We start from the raw sequence: 20638 nt of genomic DNA on the forward strand, positions 1-20638 counted from the left end.
GTTGTTTTTTGTGGCCGTTTCTGAGGCTTGTGTGGGTGTTCGTAACCAAAGGCTTACTCAGGGGAACTCTCTGTAACCTCCTCACATGCACAGGATAGGCTTCCAGCGCACTTTCATTCATACGTGGGTTGTGGAATGCTCCAGCCATTGTCAGCTTTTTCCATTTTTCACTGTTTTGATGTGATATCTAATTTGTTTAGCCTGCTACACAGTATAATATTTAGAGGCTGTCATTGTGTACCGGCAGTGAGATAGTTATGTGCTAAAGTGTTTTCGTTTCCTAGACCTAGATACTAGAGCTCATTTAGGTTCCTATACTTGCTCTTAGGAGCTTGCAAAGAGGCAATCATTCCATTGTTGCGTCCGTAGCTGCAACTGAATTGTGCCAAGTAAAAAGGAAGCTATTGCTGCAGTTAAAACCATGCACCAATACACTGTTCTAACACAAAATACAGTGGAAATAGCTTGCACTACAACTTTCACAGTTTGTCGAAACGGAAGCTACTTTTGGTATTTATTGGTGCATGGAACGTAGCTTGCAGGACCGGGAATGCAGCTTGCAGCATCTGGAATACAACTTGCAGCACTAGGATTGCAGCTTTCAGCACTAGGAACACAGCTTGTAGTAGAGTCCTGCAGGGGGTCAGGTACCCGCAGGTTACCCGCAAAAAAAGATGGTACCCTGCAGAACGAGAGTAGGCTTTTCAGGTGTGGGTATAGATGCGGGTCTGTGGGGTCGCAGGACGTGGGTCGGGTTTTTGGTCTCTTCCTGCTGCAGCTTTCCCTCCACTCGTGTCCCCCTCCCATCTGACTTCAGGCACAGCTTTCTTACATCATACGGTGCGCTTCTGTCCCTCTCCCTCTCGGCTATCAGGCACATTTGATGATGTCACTTCCGGTTTGCAGCAACATCACTTCTGGTTTGATGGTGGTCGGTGGGTAGTGGGTCGGGTTGTGGATAAGGCAGTTGCGGGTCTGGGTAAGGTAGAGGTTCAAAGTGGGTAAATATGCAGGTTGCAGTTTGGTTTGCGGGTTCGGGTCCGGTCCGGGTCTTGGAAATTGGTTCCGCGCGGGACTCTAGCTTGCAGCACTAGGAAAGCAGCTTGCATTTGTACAAGAGGCCCCACTGTGTTTCGGAACTTTCTTACTAGATATTGTTTTTGTGCTAGTGAATAAAGAGCCTGGGGTGATTTGGAGGAAAGTATAACATACAGGCAGAATGACATTGGCTTCTGATAGACCTGTCCCTAGTCTGTGTGTATGTGACAGGAACAGTTGTTGATCCACCATTGCTATAGCTGTAATCACGTGTGCAGGGAATTGTGGGGTTTGTAGGCTCAGCAGGAGAGCAGGGGGCTAGGCTTAGGGAACTGTTCCAAACCATTAAAAATCATAAAAAGTCTGCATATTTTTTAATTTATGGATATTGCCAAGTTGCTTGAAATTATGCTTACTTTTCAAAAGGCTTAAATTATGTTTGAGTGGAGTTCCCTTTTAAGTTATATTTTAGTATGTTATAGAATATTCATCTTTTCAACTGGTCTTCATTTTTTAAATTTTAATTTTAATTATTTTTTTGTCTCTTTCTAGCTTTCAAGAAAAAAAAGATTGCTTGATCCAGCCACAATTGTATTGATAAGGTTACTTTTATCACGAATCTTTCTCTTCAGGCCTTCACCTATTCCCAGTCCAGTCTCTCATTCAAACCACTGCATGGTTTATAGAAATTCCAAACTGCTCAACTGAAATCAAAATAACTCACATCCCCCCCAAAACGAAGACCAAGTGCAAATTGTGCCAGAATATTATACCAGTAGGAATTTAATGGTTAAACTAGCTTTAAATTCAGGCTTCTCTTCTGCTGTGCAGAAAATGAAATATTATATGACCCTGTGGCCTCAATTGTGATCCCCACACAGCTATTGACCTCCACTAATGGTGCATATTTTGGGCCTTTGGTCAGTCTGTTTTTTCCCCCTGCTTTGCCGTGATCACACAACAGTTTGTTTAGCCAAGTAGCTTTTTTTAGGGGCCCACACACAATCCATGTGGCCAGCATATTTATGTAAAGTCATAACAAGCCAGTCTCTTTTCTCCTAAAATGCACCTCCTCTTACATACCAATTTATGCAATCATTCACTAAGCACCACCGTGTTTGTAAGCTTCATTATTAGGCTATCAAAGTTCTCCAGCCATTGTAGCAGAAGAATGTTAAACAGGAGACAGCAATACTGTAAACATTTAGACTGTATGCAACAATGATTTTCTTTTTCCCATAACCTTGATGTCCTATTAACCCTCCCGATATTCAGCTGATGATTAATCCATGCACATAGCACTGCAGCAGCCTTCCTTCTTTGTGAATTCAGCATAGGGTCTTAAATGACACTAACACTTTCTCTGGCAGCACGATAAATTCCTTTATCCTAAGTACAGTCAAGATTGTTTCATTTTATTTGGTGCCCTTGGCTTACTCCATTGCATACCAATCCACAACTAAAGGGGGAAATTTTCTAAGGAACTTCTGAGAACAGGCTTGATAATTACTGTTATACCACTGGTTCATTTTATAAATGTTTACTATTATTCTTTATTTATTGAAAACATATTCTGTAGATTATACATACAGTAGAGCCCCCATTTTACAGTTTTCAGTGGACCAAAAAAAATATATGTAAAATTTGGGGGGAAGTAAAATCAGGGAAATGTGTTAAAGTAACTATTTCTTCAAGTACAGGAGTCTGTTTTTACTTTCAGATACAATATTTACTGTGTTAATAACAAAGGTTAAAATTGCAGCGTTAATGTTACACTATTGGGGGCAGGTGCAAGGCCTTTGTCAGTCACATATACAACCTAAAGCAATAAGTGATTGGTGCAGGACTGTATAAGGGGCAGACAGAATTGATCATTTACAGGCAGAACCATGGCAAAATATACATTTGGTTAGTATTTTAAACCTTTTTACTGCACAAATAACTTTCATAGAAGAAAAAAAGCAGTTTTTGGGAACACCAGGACAAAATTTTGATACAAAATCTGGGAAAACATTACTTAAAATCAGGAAAATGCACCCATTGAAATGCATTATAAATTGGTGGACCACAAATAAAAAATTTAAACTGCAGGAAAACTTAAATCGGGGTACTTAAAATCAAGGTTTCACTGTAGTTCACATCAGTCTCAGTGGAAACATGGGGAGAACATAAAAATTCCTTGCAAATAGTATCCTGGCCAGAATCAAACCACGGAACCCTTTATTTATGTGTGTCTCCATATCAGGGCCGGAACTAGGGGTAGGCAGAGTAGGCACGTGACTAGGGCGCAAAGCTGGAGGGGCGCCAGTACCTGCTCTGTCTCCTACCCCGTGTCCTGTCCCTTCTCTCCCCGATGGTCTTTGTTATGTTTCGTGTAAATGCGCTTCTGCGCATACGCGCTGGAGCCAATTTTTGCACATGCGCACGGGAGCCAAGTTTTGCGCATGCGCGCTGAAGCCCAATTTCGCGCAAGCGCGGTGAAGCCAAGTTTTGCGCATGCGCAGTACTGAGCCGGCGCCGTGGCCCGACAGGTTGCCTAGGGAGCCTGGCTGGGTTGGCCCGGCTCTGCTCCATATCCACTCCTGCAGCCCTTTCTTTTAGCAAGGCATAGGAGACCAGTTCAGAGATCTTTTGTATGTTACAGTAAATTTGTATTGTAGATTAAAATGTGTATTTAAAGTATATGTGGTTGGTCAAATCCAGCTAATCAGACCCATAGAAAGAGAACCGTATCAAAGTCCCAATGCAGTTTTCACTTGCTTATTTCTATGCCCTTTTAAATAGATATTTTGGTTGATCCCAACAGATGATCATGTCCCATACATGGTCTATAACATTAGCTGTCGACTTGCTCACTCCAGGCTGACTGAGCACAGTGTTCCTCAACCAGTGGCTCAAGAGCAACATGTTGCTCACACATGGTTTTTTTTTGGTTTTATAAAACCCATGTGTACTGCCAAACAGAGCCACCTGTAGGCTGCCGTCCACATAGGGGCTACCAAATAGCCAATCACAGCACTTATTTGGCACCTCCTGGAAATATTTTCATGCTTGTGTCGCACCCCTTTCTCCCTTATATTTGAATACATACCTCCTTAACTGTCCCGTTGTTTACAGGACAGCCCCGATTTTGACAGCTCAACCTGCAGTACCGGGTTTCTTACAGAAATTACCCGACTTTCTCTTTGAACTCCTGCACTAACGCCGGAAAAAGATACAAAGTTTCTGAAACTTAATTAAAATAAGAGGCTTTTTGCCAGAGAGCCCAGCACACTTAGCAGCTGCACTTGGATACTTTTGTTACAATTTAAGATAAGCAAAAAAACTATTTTGACAATTTGAGATAAGCAGGTCTTTTGGGAGAACTGAGACTAGCAGCTTAAAGGGTAATTCACTTTCATTAGCAAAACTGTTATAATACATAAAACATTGCACTAAAACTCCTAGAAATGTGTTCAAACATAACCTGCCAAATTTTGTAAAATGGACATGGTGATTAAGGGGTGTTGGCCATAAAAAGGGCATGGCATGCAGCACAACTTTGTCTCCCTCTTTGCATTTTTGGAATGTTGGGAGGCATGATGGCTCTCCAGTAAATAAGGTTGGGAACCCCTCTCAGTAGCCAATGTCAGCATGTGTATTGCTGGCTTTAAACTGGGCACGATTATGTTGTCTTTTGGACACTTGCCCATAAATCTAAAATCCACGCCATAAAGCAAGACGGAACTGTTCGATCCTTCTTTGTTTTGGTTTTTTTGTTGTTGCAAGAATACATAGTCTTGTAAGTACAGGTTAGAATCTGTTATCCAGAAACTCGCGACACAGGAAGCTCTGAATTACCTGAAGGCCTTCTCCCATAGACTCAATTTTATCAAATTTTTTACAATTATTTCCTTTTTCTCTGTAGTAATAAAATAGTTCCTTGTAATTGATCCAAACTACGATATAATTTGGAGACGAAACAACGCAGTTGGGTTTTATTTAATGCTTATAAGATTTTCTAATAGATTAAAGGTACGAAGATCCAAATTACGGAAAGATCTGTTATCCAGAAAATCCCAGGTCCCAAGCATTCTGGATAACAGGTCCCATACTAATGAATATGGTAATAGTGTAAAATAGTCTTATTTTTTTCCTGTTGTGTTTGCTGAACTGTGTGATGCTAAAAGCAGCTAAATGTAAAAATAAATCACCCAACACGCACAAAAACAGCTAAAAATTCTCCCCATAGAGGAAATGAATCATCCTATATAATTCCTTTGCAGTGATGTTGGGGGGAAGAGGAAGTGAAAGGGATTGGTACAGGAAGGCTGCGTGACAGAGCAGGTTGTGTTTTAATGGGAGGGGAGGCGGGGGCACATTGAAGTAACACAGGTTTAGTTTTTGCTTTTCCGAGTCCACATTAAAAGCACATCCAGCAGGGCTTAGTACATCATTAACAGCATGGAACCGAGAGCTGCGTGCTTTTTGAAGACTTCTTACTAACTGAATGTCACCCATTGAAATAAAATAGAGAGGACCAGTACATATTATCAATTAACTGTGTTTGTAGTATATTTAATTGCATGTTTGTAAGAGGATCTATTTATACAATACTAAATATACCATGATAAACCTACTTTTTCTAGACATTCCTGCATACCCCTAATATCATACAACCATGTATGCCCCCTCCCATCCATTAAATAGTTAAAAGCTTTGAACTCAAGTAGAGCCCAGTGACTGTGCCAGGGCTTGGTTTCTATTCCCTAGAGCATGTCTTCGGAGGCACTCCTTCATTTAAATATACACACCTATGTTTAGCCTGAACCCAATGAATAAGGCTTGTGTTCACAATGTGTTATGACAACTCATAGCCCTTTATGAATAAATGTATATGCATTATATGCGTTTTTTCCTCCCTCCCCCGCCTCCCCACGGCACTCACCTTCATCGCCGGACAGGGGTCGGGGGGTCCACGTCGCTAGTGCAGAGAGCGCAATTGCGCTCTCTGCACTAGAAGAGCCGAATTTCCGGGTTGAAAACCAGAAATTCGGCTCTTAGTTACCAGGAGCGGCATTTTTGCCACCCCTGGCAACCAGGGGGCGCTGCCGCCTGAGGCGAGTGCCTCAACTCGCCTCATTGGCGGAGTGCCCCTGAGTATATGTGTATGTGTGTGTGTGTGTGTGTATTTCTTTGCACCCCACAAAATCAGCAATTACTGCTACTCCCAGCTATTGAAAGAGGACAAAATATAAAAATATGATAATGATAGTGTGGTCGGTACTAAACAATAAGTAAAAGAACATATATGTAGAATCGACAAGAGAGCTCGTCATGAAAGGGGTTGTTCATCTTTGAGTTAACCTTTAACATGATGAATGATATTCTAAGACAACATGCAATTGGTCTTCAATTTTTATTATTTGTGTTTTTTGAGTTATTTAGTTTTCAATTTAGCAGCTTTCCAGTTTCAGCAGTTTCAGCAATCTGGTTGCTAGGGTCTAAACTGCCCTACCAACCAACTGATTTATGAATAGGGCCCGAATAGAAAGATGAATAAAACAAAGTAGAAATACCATTCGTTTTGTAGCTTTACAGAGTATTTGGGTTTTTTTTTTACATGGGGTCAGTGACCCTCATTTGAAAGCTGGAAGGAGTCAAAAGAAGGCAATTAATTCAGAATCTATAAAAAAAAATACATAATGAAGACGAATTCAGAAGTTGCTTAGAATTGGTCAGTCTGTAACATACTAAAAGTTAACTAAAAGGGGACCTGTCACCCTAAGAAATCATTCCAAATTCTATTTTGTGATGTCAGTCAAGCAAAATAAACTCCACTTAAATCTTGTTTCTTTTAGTCTTGGCATTCAAAATCATATGAAGCAGGCAGGCACCATTTTGTGGACATTGTTATTAAGGCAAGCTTCTCATGTCAAACTTTTGTTTATGCACCAGAATGGGGCACCTGATGTCCTTGTCCTTGAATTGGCTAACCAATTAGATGGTCAAGAGAGAAGGGGAATGTGAGGAGAGCAGTGACATCAAGGAAGTGCACAATGGAAAGTGAAAGTAATTGCAAACGCGTTTCATGCCTAATTTGAAAAGTACTTTAATTTGACATCTTTTTATGTCTGGGTGACAGGTCCTCTTTAAAGGTGAACCATGCGATAATGTACATATTTTCTTCTAATATGAGACGTGATATATTCCTGAGCTTGGAAGCTATTTCAGAGGCAACCCAAGTAAATCATTTATGACTAGTGGGTTGGATTAAAGAATGTTTCTGTTTAAAATATCTGAGGGAATAAACTGTTTTATGATTTAAAAATATACAGTATTTGTAACTGTCTGCAGCAAGACCACCTATTAAGCTAAAAGCCCCCTGATATTGTCTATCCTACTGCTTTAAATAAACAGAATGATATTAACCAACTGGTCTGTACATTGCATAGACACATGGGTAGAAAGGAAGGTTCTTCTGAGCACTAACTGGGTGTTGTGAGCTATTCATAGATATTGGGGTTAAAAACTGTACGCTATAAAAGTCTAGAAAACATGATTTTGTTTAAATATCAGTCGGCTTCTCTGTCTCTCTTTAATTTACCATTTTCCACTCAGTGATAGGTTGCAGAAAATTGGGTTTCATTAAACTTGCGGCCCGGGAAAGCAGGACACGTTTATATTTAGGGTCCCCCCTGTTTCTTATTCTCACCCCCAGCATTCCACATGGACTTTTGTGTAAAATCAAGAATAACGTTTTGTGTTAAAGATAGCTAGCACAGTGCAATATGATTATGTCTTCGTTCAGTACATGTTATATTTTTATTATATGGTATTCCAGTTCTTCATGTTGGATTAGCCCGTACAGCTGACTGGCCTACCTGTACAACTAGAGGTATTTAGAAAACCTGAGTGTAATAAACTTTAAATAACTCAAATATGCGATAACCGTTTGCCTGCTATGTAGACATAAAGGTTTGGATTCAGGCAGGGGCAGAGAGAAATGCTAGTGGTTAGTTCAAGACCATATTAAAGGGGAACTAACGCAAAAGTGAAAATGTAATATAAGCTTCATCATACTGAAATAAGAAACCTTCTAAATACAATCAATTAAATATTCTGTGTCGTTTCTGCAATAGTCACGTTTATCTTCACTATCACTGTCTCAGCATCTGTTTCTCTTCAGTCTTCATGCAGCAGTTGGGTGTCGGATATTCATTGACAGTTATATCCAATATATCTTATGGGGGGGGTTATTTTTATTTTTTTTGTCTGCATGGTTTATCTTATCAAGCCAGACCACCCTCTTGTGATCATCTGACCTGCCACACATCCTGTAGGTTTCCTTATTCCTTTTGATTGAGCTATAGATTACACAGAGCTTGTCTGCAGGGTGTGAACAGAACAATTTTAGCTCTGATCAATAAACAAAATGCTATTTCTATTTCACTAACTGAGTTGCGATAAGTGCAAAGTATAGTCCAGCAAACGTCTTCCAAACCAGCAGAGAATTACAAGGGTCGTTCTCTTTTAAATTAGCTTTCAGTATGATGTAGGCATATGACATTCTGAGACAATTTCCAATTGGTCTTCGTGTTCTATTTTTTGTGGTTATTCAATTATTTAGCTTTTTGCTCAGTAGTGCTTCAGTTCAGCAGTTATCTGGCAGTTTGGGTCAAATTAAGCCTAGCTACCAGCCAGTGGCTTGAAAAAGACTCTGGAGTAAGAAGGGAGGAGAGGGACTGATAATTTGCAAAAAGGACATTCTGTAAAATAAAAGCTAACTTAAGTATTGCCCCTTAAAAGTGATATATTTGCACCTGTAATTCGGCTCATCATACGTGACGATTGCAAAAAAATTATTTTAAACGGTAAATAACCACAATAGGATTGTTTTGCCACCAATATGGATTCATGCAGCGTAGTTACAATCAAGTACAAGCTACTGTTTTTTTATTACAGACAAAACATAAATCACAGCTTAAGGAAGGGTTATTTCTTGAAATTATAGTTTGTAGCCACTTTCTATGTGTACAGTAGACAGTTGATATGTAGGAGGCTAACATAACATAACATGCTGCAAAATGTGATTTGTTCTTTGCATACTGCAGCTGTTTATAACCCACCTAATATCTGCAAGACAGCTGCTTTAAGCTAGGCAGGAAGTAGATACAAGTCATTCGATAGGCAGGAAATGCACTCTGACGTGCAAGAAAAATCTTTAAGAAATGTAATATTTTTCGAAAAACACTGCATAGCTTCAGCCAACATTAGGATCTTTTTTGGACCCTTTGTGATGTAATTTCTGTTAATTTTTTTTTACTTTGTTTTATTTCTTATCTCATGGGAACTGCCGCTGTAATCTGGACTAGGAGGTCCAATTACAGATGGTGTTTATAACCTCGAGCTGAAGACACTGACCCAGAAACAATTCTAAAATATGTCCTTGGAGAGTATTATAATCACAATTTTTTTAAATGGTGCTTCCATATTCTGTTGGAGTGGAATAGAACAAACACATATGCGCCGTTTTCATATGGGAAGAGAAAATAGTGTTGTAGTAGCACAATGGAAACTGGTTGCACAATTTATGTCTTTCTTCCAAGTTCTTGCTTTAAGCAAAAGCCAACCTTTTACCATCACTCTCAGTATAGTGTACTCTGGAAACTCTGCCTATGCCCCAATTAAACAGTTACACCACAGTGCATTTTGTACAGGAAGGTTTGCATTCCATTCATTTTAGAACTAATTACCAAAACGGAAAACGTTAAAATATGTGTACAAAGTAAAGATGTTTTGTTACACATTTGTTTGTTTTTCCTGTGCAGGTCTCTGGATGGGAGACTCCAGGTGTCCCATCGTAAGGGGTTGCCTCATGTCATATACTGCCGCCTCTGGAGGTGGCCAGATCTGCACAGTCACCACGAGCTTCGAGCCATGGAGGTGTGTGAATATGCCTTCAGCATGAAGAAGGACGAAGTGTGTGTGAATCCTTATCACTACCAGAGAGTGGAGACTCCAGGTACACATTGTACATCCCCAGCTTCTATAGCTACTCAAACAAGTAGACCCAAGTCTTAATTGTCAAGAGGTATTTCAGTGTTTGTCAACAATAAAGAGGCATGAGGTTAAAAAAGATGGGAACTACCTTGAACTAGAATATCCTTTTTTTTAATGAAAATAACATTTGTCAAAAAATAAGGGAAAACAATTTGTTGGGGGGATTTAAGGATAAAGCTATGGTATGAAGAATGCCAGGATGTTGTTATTGAACGCTACAAGAAATTGGGAAAATAGGTTTAAAAATAGTAAGAGATAAAGTTAGTGGTAACGGAACAACTTGTGGCAATAAAGGAGGATGTTGTTGAAAACAGATAAGTTCCGTATTTAGATAATGTAATATTGGACATCTTTAAAGAAGAACTACAGCTTAACTAAAGAAGTAGACTAGAAAAGTTGTACATTATGTTTTGGGCTTCTCTTCCAGTCCAAGGCAACCATAGCCCTTTAGCAAGGAAGATCTGTGTCTCCAAAGATGCCCCAGTAGCCCCCGATCTTCTTTTTTGCTGATTCACTGCACATGTTCTGTGCTGCTGTCACTAACTGAGCTTAGGGACCCACTCACAATATGCAGTACACATAGAATAGAAATGTTACAATATAAGGCTAATTAGTAATTAATACAGATAATTACTACATGGCAGCACAGAAACCAGTGCAACTAGCATCAGACTTTAATAATCGGCCCTGTTGCATCAGCTTATATTTCAGGCTAACCTCATTTTCTACTTGATAATTTGTGAAGACCCCTAAGCTTAGCTTCTCAACAGCTGCTCAGAGCCCACTGAGCATGTGAGTGTTGCAGACACTTTCCAAGATGGTGACCCCCTGTGACAAATTTAAAGTCCTGGATCATTGCTGCAATTGAGAAGCTGACACTTTAGACTGGTGCAATAAGTTCAGTATATAAAATATGGTATTTTAACCATATTTGTTTTTAGAGTTTAGTTCTCATTTAAAGGGGACATACAGCATAACTCAACAACCCTGTAATCATGTAGGCAATAATGAATACTGTGTGGTGCCAGTTGCAGTCTAGGATTAAAATGATCAAAAATGACCCAATTGTTGGAGCTACCCTATAGATCCTCTCTGGTCATTGTCTGTGTTTCAGATGATGGTTCTTGCCTGAAGCACAATAGGAGATGGTTAGCCAATCACAGCCCTGCATTCATGCCTATATATCAATATATGTTTTAAAAAATGGCACTGGACCTCTTCCTTTTACCGGTCACCAAAATAGATTGGCCGGAAATACAGCCCTACTTATCTTTAAAATAGGAACAATTAAAACGTGAGATTATGAAGTAGTAGAGCAAGCTACTAATGTGAAAGAAGGGATAATTATCAGCAATGACTAGATAAGTACGGTTTGTCAATACTAAAAACATTAATTCAGATAAGCCATTAAAAACTCTTTTTTGATAGGTAGCGAATACTTGGTGCTAAATCAGGGGTGCACAGACTTTATGACTGGGTGGTGTATTTTTTAGTGAAGATAGGGTATGAGGGTCCACCATTTCATGTGCTGTTCTTCCATGGATGTGGACATGTATGTGACGATACTAGGTAGCTGAGATCTACTTATGTGTATGTATATGTGTGTATGTATACATACTGTATGTATAAGGTTAATTCTAAAGTGCTACATGGATGGGAAGGACACAAAAGGAGGACAAGCAAATAAATATGTATAAATATACAGAGGCTAAGGGGGTTATTTATCAAAGTTCAAGTTTTGTTTTTGAGGGGATCTTTTAGACAAAAACAGATTTTCAGTTAAACAAAAACTAGAATTTTCTCAAAATACGCAATCTAAAACCTGTTGAGGTCACGTAGAAGTCAATGGCAGAGGTCCCTTGAACCATTTGAAGATGTTAATAGCCTTCATGATGTTTGAGTTTTTTTCAGTGGGTTTCGCCTGAAAACGTGATCAATTCCAGCAATAAAACTTTTTCACCCTGACTACACTGATTCGTGTTTTTCACCCCAGCTACACTGATTAGAGTTTTGCATTCAAGTTTTTATTTAAATTTGAAACCCATTGTGAGTTCATTCAACCAATATAAGAGCTATGTTAGCTTGAGTCTAATGAAGCTAACATAGCTCTTATATTGGACCTTTGATAAATAACCCCCTTTGTGCCATGTGATTGGAGACAGTAAGAATCAAGTCTCTGCCCCGTAAGCAGATTGTAGATTCCTATTAACCTTGTGTTCACTTCTGTGCTAGTGAGATAGAGTAGTAGATGTGTGAAAAACCACTGATCAATTTTAGAGCAACAGGAAGTTGGAAAAGACATTGCTTGATGTGTTTCAGACGTGACCTGTGTGTGTAAGTTGTTTTAATTATTTGCTGCTTACATAGAAGGGCCACTATACTTAAGCCTGTGTAGTGAGATATAATGTACTATATGTAGTAATAAACGTGGTAATAAGCACAATTCCATGGGAATAGAAGTATAGCCACAGTGGCCCTTTAATGGTGGAATTTTGCTTCCCACCTGCCTAAGAAAAACCAGAGATGTTCCTTAGTGCTAGTTTGCTTCTAAAATGGTATATTGTATCTATATTATTATTTTATTCTCTAAATTCTTCTCTCTTGCTTCCAGTTCTACCTCCTGTGCTGGTTCCACGAAACACCGAAATTCCAGCAGAATTCCCTTCACTTGATGATTACAGCCATTCCATTCCGGAAAATACCAATTTCCCAGCAGGCATCGAGCCACAGATAAACTACATTCCAGGTTTGGTATCAAACTGTGACAATAGCTGGACAGGACTCAGCACACTCATGGCAAGATCAGCGTGAAACATCCTATTCCTCCCAAGGGAGAACTTCTCAACTTCAACATCCCTTGAGTTTCTGTGCAGTCACTAACATCAAGGGTCAGAGTACTTAGCTCCAGAGCATAACATGTATTTCTTAATATTAACTAGAAACACTTAGACCTCAATACTAAACAAACAGAGAATAGCTCTGTTATAGAGTCAGTAACACCAAAAATGTAAATGCATAAAATTCTTTTACATATTAGGGCACATTCAAGACGCAACTGCAAGAGCACCAGGGATGCAAAAATGCACTTACCTCCTGTGCTTGGAGCAACGGCTTCTGCCCCTTGCATGGATTCATTTTTGCATTGCCCAGACAGGAGCAAGGCAGCCTGTGCTTATCGCTTGCCACACACAGCCAGGCATCGCTGTATACATGAATAACATACAGGCCGCTGCATCATTTATAGAAGACATGATGATACATTTAAAACAAAAATAATATTATTATTTATAAGGTGTATTGGTTTTTCAAACACATTGTCCATACAGTGAAGCATGTTAGTGGTAACAAACAGGTATAAAAAATATTCACAATTGTTTCAAAATAAAGATACAGAAATAGCGATCAATTGCTCCTCCACAATGTATTTGTCTTTATGACCTGTGCAACCCCCCCCCTTCTTTTTGCTGACATCTAATAGGTGGACTAGTATTGACATGGGTTGTGAATTGGTTACCGCTAATGTGTGTTGAGACTATGGAGGGCTATGGTGAACGCCAACTGAGGCAGGAATGGGGGGGGGGGGGTAATGACACAGCTCTGATATATTTGAATGATTTGGTAGTAAAAATGAGACTCTTGGTGTGACAGTGCATTTTATCTGTGTTTTTATCCAAAGCCTAAATCACTAAAATGATATTGGTATTGTGTCTCTAGAAACGCCTCCTCCTGGTTACTTGAGCGAAGATGGGGAAACAAGCGACCAAATGAATCACAGTATAGATACAGGTAATGAAACAAAGTGAGGTGTTGAGGAGTACTGTTTTCTGGGTGCACCCATATTGGTACAAGTTGGAAGTAAATGAGCCACCAACAGGAATCATTTTACCGTCAATGCTTTAGGATGATTGTGTTTCACAAACATATTTTAAATTGCTCCCCCAGCAGACACAGGCACTTCCATCTTGTTCAACCCCTATATATGTATTTGTTGGATCAGCAGGCTGATAGCAGATCTGGAATGTTTATGCATCACGATAGGCTTCACTTAAACAACAAAGTGATCTGTACCCTGAAAAATGCCCCTTTAGAGGTTCATAAAATTGCTACTACATGCACCTTACATTCAAATTTTTCCTTTTGTGTGTTTCATCATGTTCTTGTTCTTTTCAGGGTCTCCAAATCTGTCACCAAACTCTATGTCTCCTGCTCATAGCAACATGGGTACGTATTCTTAACTTTGGGGGAGAAAGTCCTAATATATATTAGGTCTAACATTTCTTTATTAAGTATAGAAACTAGTCTCTTTCCTGGTCTTTGGACAACTGTGTAAATAAAAAATCAGTGGTCAAATGGGACCCTAGATTCACTTCCAGCCTATCTACATGGAGTTTTTATTTTTTCCCTGTGGGGTGGGGTGTAGGTGTCCTCCCACACCCCAAAGGCTCCTGATACAATTGAGTGTGTAAATGTGACAGGGAATTTAGATTGTAAGCTCCACTGGGCAGGACATGATGCACAAATTAAATGAGGATTACACATGAAGATTATTCGCTCAAATAGAGAGCAAAGGGAGAACTAATTAAATATTAAAGCATGTAGTCAGTAAATTGATGGTACTACTAAAGGTAACACTGAATGAAAGTAGACAGAAAAATACCAAAAACTATCCCATTCACAGAACATAAGAAAGCAGCCACTCAAAAAAAAATCTACATAATTTGTTTTTTTTGCTATATCTATGCAATATAAATAAACCTACCTGGATAGGTATAAACATATGTATTGGAATGTGTAAACCAAGCCTGATGATCTAACATCATTGTCCAACCTTACAAATTCTCTTGAGGTTTGAATTGAGATGTTGGACAGACCTGAATTCCTTTGACTATATTGTTATCTGTATCTCAAATATAATATCCTAACCAGTCCTGTATTAATGACATTTAACCAACATCTCTACCAAAATAAAGCAAACTCTTTATTTACTAGATAGGATACCTATTTGTGCTGTACTAGAGAAAATGGACTCCTTTTGATGACGCCAAAATTATTGTTTGGTAGCTCCACCGTTCTCTGCAACTAGAGCAAGCTTCTTCTGCACTTTTTTTACTTACTCTCAAAGCACTTGACATGTGGCGTAGAGTAAAATTTCCCTCCTTTGCTCTATTGCACATGCAAGAGAGTCAGTCTGTGCTAGGGACACCTGGGAAAAAAGGTAAATAAAATGTTGGTGCAATACTTAGCTATTACACTGGCTGGTGCAGTTTTCTCTGAAAAAGAGCAGGAGACTTAGCAAGTTATTTCATGGGGAGTGTCTAAAATTTGGTACCTACTGTGAAATAGCCTTTCTTTTTGCTTTAACTGTTTGCTTTCCAACCACAGAGAATGTGGAGTGACAGAACATGGGAATGGAAAATCTATAGAAACTTGCAGTCAGGTACCTTCCTTCAGAAGATTTGTGGCAGATGAAGGGTTAAACAAGTAATATGTAGGCAGTGATAAGGAAAGGCAAATAACTTACTTTTTTGTTTGGGATTGACAGGATAACACATCAGATATATGTGTATGCCTTTACATAAGCAAGTGTTTAGCAAGAGCAGCATTGCAGTAGTTTTCTTCTTTTTTAGGTTCAAATTTTTTTATTATACCCAGAAACACTTTTTTCCCTGCTTTTTAAACAAACTTAACTTTATCTAGGCGTAGCTATAAAATGTTCATGTTTCCGTAACTTTGGCTTATCGTTCAGCTTTGTATCTGAATTAAACTCTTGACTCTATTAGCTACAAAAATGTGATCGTTTGAGAGTGGCGCAGAGTGGAGCGAGTTCATTCCAGAGAATGGTATGTGTTGGCTGAATCCCGTCATGAACAGTCCGACAGAGACTTTGGTTTTTAAAAACACAGCAAAGTTACCAAGGGAACTATGATTTGAGTCTTTACAAAGAAAACATTATACATGTGATTGTGCTGTGCGTTGCAGCCGTGTAGCGTCTTTGTTGCTCAAACATATATGCTTCCCATCTGTTAAGAGGTACACGGCAGCCAATTAAGAGCAAAGTAGGTCTGCAAAATCTCTCTTTACAACAGCAAAGGTATTTCTGTTTTAATATAGTAGCAATGTCATCCCTGATGCCTCTTTGTAATGCCAGACCCCATGAAAGCACAGCTGTGCACAGTGATTGCCTTAAAGCAGCCATAGGAGTATTCAAGATTGCAAAGGGAGGAATAGAATGGATACACCCAGGTATAAGCCATTTGAAATATCCCATCCTATTGATGGCAGAAGTAATGCACACAGACCCTGAGAAAGAAAGAAAATGTAATTCTAAGCAACTTTCCAGTATTTAGGCATGGGATCCGTTATCTGGAAACCCATTATCCAGAAAGCCCCAAATTACGGGAAAGCCATTTCCCATAGACTTCATTCACATTTTTAAAAATGATTTCCTTTCTTTCTGTAATAATAAAACAGTACCTGGTACTTGATCTCAACTAAGATATAATTAATCCTTATTGGAGGCAAAACAGTCCTATTGGTTTATTTGGTTCACCTTTAAATTAACTTTTAGTATGATGTAGATATAAGTGATACATCCATACTAGGGTCCAAATTACCCTATCAACCATGCATTAATTTGAATAAGAGACTGGAATATGAATAGGAGAGGGCCTGAATAAAAAGAGGAGTCATAAAAAGTAGCAATAACATTAAATATTGTTACAGAACATTTGTTATTTAGATGGGGTCAGTGACCCCCCCCCCCAATTTGAAAGCTGGAAACATCAGAAGAAAAAGGCAAGTAATGAAAAACCATAAAAAAATAAAAAGTGAAGACCAATTGAAAAGTTGCTTTGAATTGGCCATTGGCAACATACTAAAAGTTAACTTAAAGATGAATCACCCCTTTAATGTTTAAATGATTTTTTAGCAGACTTAAGGTATTGAGATCCCAATTATGATCCCTTACCCGCAAAACCCCAGGTCCTGAGCAGGGGCGAACCTACCCAATTTGCCTCCCGAGGCGGCCTTCGTTTTTGCCGCATCGCCTCCCCATGGCACTCACCTTCAGCGCCAGATGGGGGTCGGCAGGGGGTCCACGTCGCTAGTGCAGGGAGCGCAATTGCGCTCTCTGAAATAGAAGAGCCAAATTTCCAGGGTTAAAACCGGAAATTCAGCTCTTAGTTACCAGGAGCGGCAACCAGGGGGGCACTGCCACCTGAGGTGGTTGCCTCAACTCGCCTCACTGGCGGAGCGCCCCTGGTCCTTAATATTCTGGATAATAGGTCTCATCCATACCTGTACATCAATTAGAAATGTTTGATAGGTTTAAAGTTGTCTGCAAATGTTATTGCAAATGAAAGAAGTATTTGTCTATCCATTTCTGCTGGTTCTGACACAATATCTCTCCTCTCAGCCAAGATTTAGGGGGTTATTTATTAAAGGTCGAGTTGCGTTTTTCCTGTTTTTCGTGGGTAGTTAAAGTAAAAATTCTAATTTTTGGGATAAAAAAAACACCTCAAATTTTTTGAGATTTATTATGCCCTGAAGCTGCAAAAAGCTCAAATTCGGGAAAACTTCAGCTAAAACCTGTCGAGGTCATGTAGAAGTCAATGACAGAGGTCCCTTGAACAATTTTAAGATGTTTTTAGCCTTGGTGATTTTCGGTGTTTTGCACTCAAAAATGAAATCAATTCGAGCTATTCTAGTTTTTTTTTGCCTATAACGCAATCAATTAGAGTATTCTAGTTTTTCCCATAATTGCATTCATCCAAGTTCTTACATTCAAGTTCTTTCATACTGTAAATAAGCAAATATTCCAGTTGTGAGTTTGTTCGACGTAGAAAAAAACCTCACAAACTTGACCTTTGATAAATAACCCCCATAATTTGCCACAAAGTCTTGCATACTTCTTCCTGGATATATGAATCAACTGACTTCTGCTACTCTGTTTCAGTAATCAGAGTGCCCAGTATATAGAATAGAAAACAGACACCTGTCCATCTTTATTATTATCTGCAGTTCTATTGCACGGACACATTTTTCACAGGTCTTTACAGATAATATACAGTACATCATCACACTGCTTTCAGCAGTTGTTCAATTCACAAAAAACTTTTAAAATTTTTAATTACTGTATATTGGAAAGATGCCTAAAATAACATTTTCTTGCATTAGTGGTTTGGCTTTACAACCTCCTATAAAATGTGTGGGATAAAGGTTCACTGTGGCAAGAAGAAGAGTGCCGAGAATTTGGACAAATTGGTTAGAATGTTCAGAGTAGTATGGGAGTCAGTGTAAAAATGAGTAGAATATGTGGCATAAAGCAGAGTAGGCTGTGAGGATAAAAGCAAACTGCCACATAAATACATCATAGTATGAACTAGACTAGAGATCTGGGAACGTCAGCAGCCTCAGAAACATAATGTTATAAATATATCAACACATCATAATAGTCACCCTACTTTATTCTCCATTCCAAGCATTCACAAAGGGGAACTATTGCAAAAATGAAAATTTAATATAAACTTCAGCATACTGAAATAAGAAACTTTCTAATTACAATCCATTTAAAATTCTGTACCGTTTCTATAATAATCAAGTTTATCTTCACTATCCCTCTCTCAGGGCCTGTTTCTCTTCATTCTGTCTTCATGCAGCAGTTGGGTGTTGGATATTCATTGACAGAGCCAATATATCTTATAGTGGGGCTTCCTTTCCTAGCAGATGTATTAGAGCTCACTCAAATAACTAATTCCAGTACAACGAAAATCTAACAAAATAACTGCACAAATTCTGCATGTAGAGAGACATGATGTCTGGTGATTTTAATAGAGTGAGCTCTAATACATCTTCTAAGCAAAATGAGCCTCCCTATAAGATATATTGGATCTAACTGTCAGTGATTATCTGACACCCAACTCCTGCATGAAAACCGAATGTAGTGAAACAGATGCTGGGAGAGGCATAGTGAAAATAAACTTGATTATTTCAGAAACAGTGCAGAATTTTGAATTGATTGTACAGTATTTAGAAAGTTTCTTATTTCAGTATGATGAAGCTTATTTTCGCAAAGTTCCCCTTTAACCTAGTGGTCTTCCTCTGTCCACTTGTTCCATTTTAGGTATCAGTAGTTCAGTTTTGGATGTAGATAAGCTGTACTTGGTCTTTGTTTTTTTTTTTATTCAATCCAGTTTTTAGTTTGACCTGCCAACTGGTTTCTAGGACCACTCCCCGACCAACAAGCAGAGGATTGCATGCTGTAATGTACAATTTTTGGACGAGTTCCTATTGTAATCAGTTGGAGGTGGCATAAGCAGTTTTGGGTGTTTCTCCAGCTGAAATGCGCCCACGTCTATTGTTACTCGTCTTCTGTCTATACCATTCTAGCTACGCATATAAAACTATTCCAACCCTTGTATAAGGGACAGGATGTAATGGCAATAACATGGGGAGGCACATTTATCAAGGGTCAAATTTCGAATTCACGTGAGTTTGTTTTTTTTTAAACTCCCATGAACTTGAAATTCAACCAATTGAAATTTATTATAAAAATCTAAATATTTAAACTCATAGTGAATAGGATCGACCTGAAAACTCGAATTCGATTTGAATTTTAATGTCAGGAAGGCTGCAAACAACTCCAAATTGATCTCTGGACGTCTCCCATTGACTTAAACAGCAATTTGGCAGGTTTTAGATGGCAAATAGTCGAATTTGAGTTCTTAAAGGAGAATTCAACCCTTATTGAAAAAACCCTACCCTACGTAGACCCCCCACCCTCCTCCCCCCAGCCTAGCTGCCCCCTGGGGGAAATGCCCCTAACGTTTTACTTACCCCTCAGTACAGATTCAGGGATCACAGTTCACGAGCCATCTTCCGTGTCTTCTGGTGCTTCGGCAATTTCCGTCCATTCTGGTGCATGCGCAGTTGTCGCAATCTGGGAAATTGCTCCAACCACGCATGCACCGATTCAACGGTCTTAGTCTCGGATTTCCGGAAGACCCAGAAGATGGCTGCTGTGAACTGCGATCCCTGAATCTGCACTGAGGGGTAAATAAAGAGTTAGGGGCATTTCCCTGGGGGGGGGGGCAGCTAGGCTGTGGGGGAGGAGGGAGGGGGTTCTACATAGGGTAGGGGGTTTTTTTCAGTAAGGGTTGAATTCTCCTTTAAAGGGCCATTGTATGATAAATCTAAGTCGAAAATCGAATTTGAATAACTCCCTAGTCAGATTTGACAGTTTTGACCATAAACCTCGAAAATTCTAATTTCGAATAACAATTTTCAATTGGACCCTTGATAAATCTGCCCCAAAGTGGTTGCAGAATGCTGGCAGTTTTCATTCTATATCTGGAGAGCAGAGGGTGCATTCAGGCTCCTATGAAAGGACACAGAGTCGTTCATGTAATGCAAATGGTGGCTGTGCTTTTGTGAATATAACTCCATTTCTTTGTTAACTGTATTTTATTTACATGTGAACTCTACAATAAAGCGAATTGTCAGCAGTTCTTTAAGAGTAATATATTATGATAGCACTTTATATGAATATAAACATGCCCCT

At 39.2% G+C, this 20638-nt stretch overlaps 1 protein-coding gene across 1 annotated transcript in view; it reads left to right on the forward strand.

The window, feature by feature from the left end:
* smad3.L (SMAD family member 3 L homeolog) overlaps positions 1–20638 on the forward strand; it is a gene marked incomplete at both ends in the record, with an annotated part of 69673 nt that overhangs the window by 41884 nt on the left and 7151 nt on the right. The window contains 4 exon segments of the mRNA NM_001085851.1: positions 9849–10042; positions 12692–12826; positions 13795–13866; positions 14251–14301. Of these exon segments, the coding sequence (NP_001079320.1) occupies positions 9849–10042; positions 12692–12826; positions 13795–13866; positions 14251–14301 (452 nt within the window).

The sequence above is a fragment of the Xenopus laevis genome, chromosome 3L (genome assembly GCF_017654675.1).
Source record: "Xenopus laevis strain J_2021 chromosome 3L, Xenopus_laevis_v10.1, whole genome shotgun sequence".
Taxonomy (NCBI): Eukaryota; Metazoa; Chordata; class Amphibia; order Anura; family Pipidae; genus Xenopus; species Xenopus laevis.